At 38.7% G+C, this 9,485-nt stretch overlaps 1 protein-coding gene across 1 annotated transcript; it reads right to left on the reverse strand.

Moving 5' to 3' along the window:
• Nucleotides 1–469: 469 nt before the first annotated feature.
• On the reverse strand, nucleotides 470–2,149 carry LOC109372368 (zinc finger protein 420-like). Its single transcript, XM_019625482.1, is given in 3 exon segments — nucleotides 470–1,131; nucleotides 1,134–1,333; nucleotides 1,335–2,149. Coding segments are annotated over 3 exon segments (1,662 nt in total). The 5' UTR covers nucleotides 2,135–2,149.
• Between the last annotated feature and the right edge of the window lie 7,336 nt (nucleotides 2,150–9,485).

The following is a 9,485-nucleotide window of genomic DNA, read 5'->3' on the forward strand; positions in this document are numbered from 1 at the left end:
TAATACTATAATGATAGCCAATATTTGTGATGTGCTATGTTCAAGGCACTGCTCTAAGAGCTTCATATGTAATAACTCACATAGTGTTTCCAAGAATCTTATAGAGTATTATTCTTATGTTTTCTTGCAAACAATTAAATGAAAGTAGAGGTTATCTGTCATGAGAAATGTCATAAAGAAAAGGAACTGGTAGTCAACATAATGTTGGAAAAGATGTGCTATGGCTAAAGGCCTTCCTATATTTACTACATTAACAAATTACTGTCTATTAAAATTTCCAAAAGTTTAACAGGTTTCTAGTAATAGGTTTTTCTATATGGATTACATTATCTTTCCCCACATAAATTCATTGATACTAACTAAACTATATGAAGCAAGTGTGCTCCCATATTCACATTTTAAGAATTCTTTAATGATAATGGGTTGACCAGAGAAGGCTCTCTATATTAATCACAAAGAATTAGATAATTCATATAAAAATTTGTGAGCCATGAATAAAGTTTATCCTGCATTCCTTATATTCTAAAGATTTCTCATGTATACGAATTTTCTGATGTTGAGTTAGTTGTAAACCACGAGGAAAGGCTTTCCCACATTCCTTACACTGATATGGTTTCTCACCAGTATGAATTCTCTGATGTCGAGAAAGATGTGAGATCTTTGTAAAGGCTTTTCTACATTCTTTGCATTCATAGGGCTTCTCACCAGTATGGATTCTGTGATGTAGAGTAAGTTGAAAACCATGACTAAATGCTTTTCCACATTCCTTGCATTCATAGGGTTTTTCTCCAGTGTGAATTCGCTGATGTTGAGTAAGTTGTGAACCACGAATAAAGGGTTTCCCACATTCCTTACACTGATAAGGTTTCTCACCTGTATGGAGCCTCTCATGCTGTATAAGTAGTAAGCCACGAGAAAAGGCCTTCCCACATTCATTACATACATAGGGTTTCTCACCAGTATGACGTCTCTGATGTTGAGAAAGATATGACCCCTGAGTAAAGGCCATTCTACACTCTTTACTTTCATAGGGTTTCTCATCAGTATGAATTCTTTCATGTTGATTAAGTTCTGAGCCATGACTAAAGGTCTTTCTATATTCTTTACATTCATAGGGTTTCTCACCAGTATCCTGTGATGCTGAGTAAGGAGTGAGCCACGATTAAAGGCTTTTCCGCATTCTTTACATTGTTAGAGTTTCTCATTGGTATGAATTCTCTGGTATTGAGTAAGTTGTGAGCCACGGATAAAGGCCTTCCCACATTCTTCACATTTATATGGTTTTTCAGCAGTATGAATCCTCTGATGTTGCATAAGTAATAAGCCATGAATACTTTCCACATTCTTTACATTCATATGGCTTTTCCCCATTATGAATTTTCTGATGTTGAGAAAGTTGTGAGCCACAAATAAAAGCTTTCCCACATTCCTTACATTCATAGGGTTTTTCACCAGTATGAATTCTCTTATGTAGAATAAGCTGTGAGAGCTGAGTAAAGACCTTTCTACGTTCTTTACAGTCACAGAGTTTCTCACCAGTATGAAGTCTCTGGTGTAGAGTAAGTTGTAAGTTCTGAGTAAGGGCCTTTCCACATTCTTTACATTCATAAGGTTTTTTATCAGTATGGACTTTTTGATGCCGGGTGAGTTGTGAACAACGAATAAAAGCTTTACCACATTTTTTACATTTATACGGTTTTTCACCAGTATGAATTCCATGATGTAAAATAAGTTGTGAGCTCTGAGTAGATGTCTTCCCACATTTCTTGCATGCATAGGGTTTCTCACCAGTATGAAGTCTCTGATGAAGACTGAGCTGTGAATCACGACTAAAGGCCTCCCCGCATTGCTTACATTCATAGGGTTTTTCTGCAGTATGAATACTCTGATGTTGAGTTAGGTGTGAGGCTCGTCTAAAGGCCTTCCCACATTCCTTACATTTATAGGGTTTCTCAGTAGAATAATATCTGGGATATTGAGATAAGTAAGTATGCTGGTTCAAAATGGACATTTTTTCATATATAATCATTCCTTGCCTGAAATATTCTTTCTGATTTTCCAACATGCTTCTGACTTCCAAATAATCTCTGGAACTGCACTCCTTAAGATCATAGTTTTCAAGCCTGTCACTCATTTCCCATTGCGATAATTCTGTTTCATAAGTGTCCTTTTTTGGAGATAAGTCCTTATTTGAATACCTTGAAGGCAAATCAGTCCAGAGATACTTTGCTGGGAGGAGGAGTCCCATGATAGCTGGCAGTAGAAATTAAGTAAGGCCTCTCTTTGCTCAACTTGGTGAGGCTGAGGGTGGCTAGAGAACCAGTGGAGCCAGCACGCAAACTCCCTCACTGGGAGCACTCACCCAGTCCCTGGTAAAGGGAGTAGCTGTGTGAGCAGGAAACAGGAGCCTGTGGGGAAGGACTGAACTGAGCACCTTTGATGGTGGAGCTGGAGGTTTTAGGACCATTGCTCCCCTAATGTGGAGCTTGCACATGAGTAGTGTACAAAAGGGTGCCATTTTCTTAGGGTTGGGCCCTCCCACAGAGGGTCAGATTCGGGACCACAATTGCTTTGGCGGAATTGGTGCAGGCGTGCATGTGTGCGTGTGTGCGCATGCTGCCTTGGGTCCCCACCCTCCACACTGCTTGTGCTGCATAGCCAGGGAAATGTCTGGTGGGTGCACTCAGGCTCTAATAAGCTGCTCATTGAGATGTGGGAGTCTATTTGGCTCTTTTTAAAAATTTCAATCTCTTTGGTAAAATGTTCCTTTTGTTCTTTGATTGTGTTTCTGAGTTCATTAAACTGTCTGTGTTATCTTGCATCTTTTTGAGTTTTTTTCAAAACTACAATCTTGATTCTCTGTCATTTAAGTCACATATTTCTACATCTTTAAGCTCATTTTCTAGAGACTTTTCATTTTTTTTCTTAGCTGCCTTGTTACCTTGGTTATTTATGGCAATTAATGAATTATTATTTCTCTTTTAGGTATCTACAGGAGTGAGTTCTGCAACAGGTTGATATGCGGAGGTCTTTCCCCTGCTTTCCAGTAGGTGTTGGTAGAGTGTTTTATTTTCTCTCCAACTGCAGCCATTTATTCTCTCCCATGCCATAGTGTTATATTTTCTCTGCACTGTTCTGGCTTCTCACACAATAGGTGGGGGTTCCCCTGGAAGGTGGGTTCTCCTCTGTGAGCAGGTCACCTGGGTCTCAGGGCACTGACTCCGTGGGGGGATGCGGAGAGCTTCTGAAGTTCCAAAGCTCTTACTGCATCAGTTTCAGGGCCAGTGTGTTTCAGTGGCTCTGTTTACCCCTGCAGGGATTTGCTCAGATAGGTGGGGACAGGGGTAGGGTGGGTTGTGAGAGGTGGCTCTGAGCATTGGTGGCAATCACCCTCATAGCCAGTCCTGCACCCAAGGTTCCCTTCCCTTCTCCAGAACTATTTGGTTTATGAGTCCATAGCTGTGGGCCACCGTTCTCAGAACTGCAAATATTCTGTTCTTTTGATCTGGCACTGCTGCTGTTCAGCACCTAGCACTGGGCATGTGGGGATAGTGCAATCTCTGGGAGTGTAGGGAGGGGTAGGCTAGGTTCCGTGCCTATGCCTTCCATCATCTCCTTGGCAGTGAGGGCTTACACTGCCATTTTCACCCTTCTTCCCTCAGTCTTTGTTCTGAGGTCTGTGCCATGACAGTGGGGTTCAGCTGTTTTATATGTTGATCTCTTCAGCAGGACTGTGGGCCATAAAGGGAGCAATAGCAGTTCGAATTCTTCCCTTTACTGTGACTGTGGTAGTTCTGCTATGCAGGGAGCTTGAAGCTCTTAGCTCTGGTCTGTGTCTGTCCTGCCCACTTGGCCTGTGTCTCTGCACTTCCCATTTCCCTTCTCCCCTGCTCACCCTATTTGCTCATCTTTAGATGATTTCAATTGTGCATCTCTTAGTCTTGCCTATCTACTTCCTAAGGAGTTTTTTTGTGGAATTATATCTGTTCAATTTGTTGTAACTTGCAGGGAAGGTTTCAAGAGGCTCACCTCATGCCACCATTTCTATGAAGTCATTCATTTTCCTTTTTTGTAATGTTTTTGTCTGGTTTTGACACCAGAATAATTCTGGCATCGTAGAATGAGCTGTGAGCATTCCCTTCTCTTGAATTTTTTTGAATAGTTTGAGAAGAATAAGTGTTAATTCTTTTTTAGAATGATTGGTAAAATTTCCGTGGGAAGCCACCTGGTCCAGGACTTTTATTCGTTGGGAACCTGTTGATTACGAATTTGATTTTTTCCCACCTCTTCTTTATCTATTCACCCATCAACAGACACCCAGGCTGCCTCTACATCTTGGCCATTGTAAACGAAGCTGCTAAGTGTATATGATGCACATTTCCCCTTGAAGCAGTGTTTTGGTTTTCTTCAGAGAGCTAGAAGTAGGATTACTGGGTTATTTGTCTCCTATTATAGTCTTTGTTTTAAAGTCTATTTTGTCTGGTATAAGTATTGCTTATACCGGCTTTTTGTTTTGTTTTGTTTTCATTTTCATAAAATATCTTTTTCCATTTCTTTACTTTCAGTCTGTTTCTTTCTATTTGAAGTGAGTCTCTTGTAGGCAGCATACGTATCTTGTTTTCTTAGCCATTCAGCCACCCTCTCTTTCTCTTTTCTAAATTAATGTTAATTGGGGTGACAGTCACCGTCTCTTTTGTTTGGAGCATTTAATCCATTTTATTGAAAGCAATTGTTGATCAATATATAGTTATCGCCATTTTATTGTTTTTGATTTTTTTTATCTTAAAGAAGTCCCTGTAACATGAAGATACATTTATCCAAAGAGGGCATACAGATGGCCAATAAACATGAAAAGTTGCTCAACCTCACTAATCATTAGAGAAATGCAAATAAAAACCACAATGACATAACACCTCACTCCTGTCAGAATGGCTATCATCAATAAATCAACAAAAAACTAGTGTTGGTAAGGATGGGGAGAAAAGGGGACCCTTGTGCACTATTGGTGGGAATAAAAAAATTGATGCAGCGACTGTAGAAAACAGTATGGAGATTCCTTTAAAAATTAAAAATAAAACTACCTTATGACCCAGGAATTCCACTTTTGGGTATTTATCGAAAGAAATCCAAAACACTAATTCAAAAAAATATATATAACCCCTATGTTTATTGCAGCACTATTTACAATAGCCAAGATATAGAAACAACCAAAATCCTCATCAATAGATGACTGGATAAAGAAATTGTGGTCCATTTATACAATGAAGTATGACTGCCATAAAAAAGAATGAAATCATACCATTTGCAACAACTTGGGTGGACCTAGAGAATAGTATGCTAGGTGAAATAAGTCAGATATAGAAAGACAAATACCATATGATCTCACTTATATGTGGAATCTAAAGAACAGAATAAATGAAGAAACAAAACAGAAATAAACTCATAGATACAGAGAAAAAACATGATGTTGTTAGAAAGGAGGGGGTGTTGATCAATGAGGGAGAAGGTGAAGGGATTAGAAAATACAAATTGGTAGCCACAAAATTGTCATGGGGATGTGAAATACAGTATGGGGAATAAAATCAATAAAGTTGTAAAGACTACGTAGGGTGCCAGATGGGTACTGGATTTATCAGCGGGTTCACTTCATAGATTGTGTAGATGCCTGACCACTGCACTTTATGTCTGATGCTGAAGTAGAATAATATTGAATGTCAACTATAATTTTATATATATATATATATAAATTATTTAAGCATAAGGAATATAGTCAATGGTATTGTAATAGTTATGTACAAGGAGGTCAGGTCAGATGGGTAGTAGACTTGGTACGTTTATCACTTTGTGAGGGTTGTGAATGACTAATCACGTTGTTTTGCACTCCTGAAACTAACATGAAAGAATAAAAATTTTTAAAAAGTCCCTCGAACATTTCTTGGTCTCTTATTCTATAGGATTCTCCTCTTTTTTGTTGTTTGCCATTTGCAAAAAAAATGAAAACCTGTGCTCTTAACCACATAATATGACATCTCATGTCAATTTTAAGGGAAGAATGCCATTCTCCCAAACATATTTCTTGTATTTAAAATTGACTCCCTATTTTCCTTTTGAATAGAAGGTAATCAAACACCAAAAATGGATCTTAGAAATATTTCCGTGTTCATTTAAAACTCTAAACAATCAAAAGTCACTTTGTTTTGTAGGTGTTTATTATGTGATATAGCTTAATGTCAGAAGAAAACCCAGCTCTCAAAAAATAGCTCCTGTCCCACCTCCCATCAGGCCTGAAATACCATCAGTAAAGATGTCCCTCAAGCCTTGAGCTTTTTATTTTAATAAGCACTGATTTTATTTTCTATTTCAATTCCTTTTTTTTTCAGTTACAGTTGATATTTAGCATTATTTTGTATTAGTTTCAGGTGTATAGCATAGTGGTTAGATGTTTATATAATTTATTCAGTGATCCTCCAAGTAGTCTAGTATCTACCTGGCACTACTTGTAACTATTATAATATTATTGACTATATTCTCTATGCTGTACTTTATATCCCTGTGACTATTTTGTAACTACCGACTTGTATATCTTAATCCCTTCATCTTTTTCACCCAGGTTTACAACCCCTCTCCCCTCTGGCAAGACCTGGTGTCTTTAAGCATCCTAAGTAAGCCTCGCTACTTAATAACACTTTCAAAAGACATGCTCTGACAGATTAGATTGGATGGTGTGGTACAAGGAACAGAGGAGAAGCCTGAGGAGAACTAGCCCAGATATCACTATGAAGTAAAGTAAAATGAAGTGAAGAAAATTGAAGTTACCAGACTGTGGGTGAGGGGAGGGGAAACCTAGGAAACCAGATACGTATTTATGAGAGCACCTACTGTGGGGAAAGGTAAGTGATCTACTTTACAGTTTCGCTGTTGGCTTGTCTTAATTATGAGTTTGGATGATATTAAAATCATTTAAGAAATGGTATGATGGCATGATACATTGGGAAGGGTGACGTTCTCATCAGTGGCTAAATGAAGGCACTTGAGGGCTGTGCTGACCAGCAGTGGGCAACTGCGCTGGCAGGGTGGGCTCAGCTGAGAACCACATATTTGCACTCCAAGGTGTCAGTTCTGATGCTAGAGCTCTTGTTTCCCATCTAGCTAGTGCTATCTCACTCTGGTGATCTGGATGGCTGCAGTTAGGAACCTACATATGGGACCTGGCAGGCACCAGGGCAGCTGCATCCCACAAAGACTACCCCATGCTGTTGCAACTGGGGCAACCATTAGGAGGGCTCAAGGCAGCAGCTCTCTACCAATAAGTGCATAAGTATTTCATCCTCTTAACAAATATTCTTGCCTACACCCAGAATCTGAGATCTGTATTTAGGCAATTTGTCATCTTTCCTGAAAAAATGGTGGGCAGTGTGATGTTTTGCAAAAAGCTGTTCATTATTGTTTTAACCACTAACTTGGGCAAGTCACTTAAACTTTTTGAGCCTCAGTTTCATCATTAGTAAAATAAGGATAAAACTCATACTCTGTCTACCTCACAGGACTTGTGTTAATTAAGAACATGTATGTGCAAGTGTATAACCAATAATACCTTATACCTGCAAGGCATTACTTATTAACATATTATTATTTATTATTATTTAAGCCCTAGCTGTAACATGGCAATAAATACACAAAGGAGTCTAATAGGTTTTTAATTCCCTTTCTCTGGACAATATATCATGGTAATTAAATCACCCCAGGAAAATTTCTAAGCAACCATGTGGTTAACATGACTACCAGCCCCAGAAGTAAACAAAAGCACAACACAGAAAAAGGCATTTACTTTGAAAAATCTAACCTGGTCCCAGAGTCCTGAAGTTCATGTTTTCTCACTGCAATGTGTTTAACTTGAACAGTGTAGCTGAACTTTCCCATTCTGACTACAGCTTCCTTGGGACAGAAACAAAGGCAAATCAGTTATGAGGCTGAGATTCAGATAAACATATCACAGGACAGCTGCAAACTGAAAAGTAAATGGGGCAGCTACTGGAGTAGCTCAGGAATAAAGGCCCTCTCCCGTAACACCCTAGAGGTCAAGAGTGAGTAAACCTCTACCTTTTTGGAAATCAGGGCCTGTTGAGCAACTGAAGGGAGGAAGCTATGTTTATGATTCCCTTTGAACACCTACTTTTCCTTCAGGAGTCACTGATTAAGGAGAAGAGATTTTTTTAAAAAAAGCTAAATGAATGTATCTGTTGCTGTTTTTGACAAGACTCACACATAACGATTTTTCAAAATGAACACTGAGATTTACATTCTTTTTATAAACAAGACCCGTCCCTCAAACATTTTTGTTAAAGAACTGGAAGAGACTTCAGAGATTTTTAAGGGGAGGAGATAGCTGCTATGGCACTAAGAGATTGAGTTAACAAAGCCTCCCAATTTCCTTCTCTGTCTGCACTATTTCCTCAAGTTCCCAGAGTAAGGACAACTTGAGGTATCAAGAGAAGGCCCAGGTGTGGGAATGGAGTTAGTCAGGACTTCATAACTGCAATTTGGTTTTTACCCTTACTTACTAGAGTAAACAAATAAATACCTGCCCAATAGGAGACATAGAAAGTCTCCTGTCTTTAAAGCTGTTCAAATGAAGGGCTAGTCACTGGCACTTCATCAGCTTTGTGAGATAGAGTTTCACAGTTTTTAGAGTTGGGAGGGGCACTAAGGTCCTGTTCAACCTCATCTTTTTACAGATAAGGTAAGGAGGGATTTAATTGCCTAAGTTTACACAGTGAATGAATGGGTTAACTCTTGCTCACTTAAACTACACTATGATGGGGTAAGCTGACCAATAAATTGTACATGTTCACACTCTGTCTTCTTCCTCAAACAGGATCTTAAATCCCTCACGAATTGCACATTCTTTTCTGCTATGCTTTCCCACACCGCTCTCCTGTCCACTATCCAGTCTTTCTTAAATATCTCTTCTTCCAACTATGCTAGTCTTTCCACCATTTCAGACACTGTCAATTTTTCTGAGAGGAAAGAGTCATTGGCCCACTGGTGTTGCAGGTGTTTTATTAAGTTCCCAAAGGCAAACTTAATAAACCTTAAAGTTAGGAATTTTGTCAGGCTTGGAAGCTGGGAGAACTTTCCTGAGAATGGGCCAAAGATGAAAGGTCAGCAAATTACAACTTGCAGGCAGGGTTTGGCCTGCTGTCTGGTTTTGTATGGTATGTGATCTAAATTTATTTTTTAAATTTTTATTCTTTAAAAATTCGAAATTTTATTGCTTTCAGGAAATTGTAGTAACTTCTTTCCCTCCCTAAGGTGCATACAGTCCTGTCTAAAATGTATCAACCATCACAACAGAAATCACTAGTCTGTTTTTTTTGTTTTTAGCATTTTATTTTTTTATTAAATTATTTTTTATGATGAAATACACATTTTTTAGAATTAGTTTCAGCTGTACAACACAGTGCAATAGTTATACTTTTTACCCC

The sequence above is a fragment of the Hipposideros armiger genome, unplaced genomic scaffold (genome assembly GCF_001890085.2).
Source record: "Hipposideros armiger isolate ML-2016 unplaced genomic scaffold, ASM189008v1 scaffold_630, whole genome shotgun sequence".
NCBI lineage: Eukaryota > Metazoa > Chordata > Mammalia > Chiroptera > Hipposideridae > Hipposideros > Hipposideros armiger.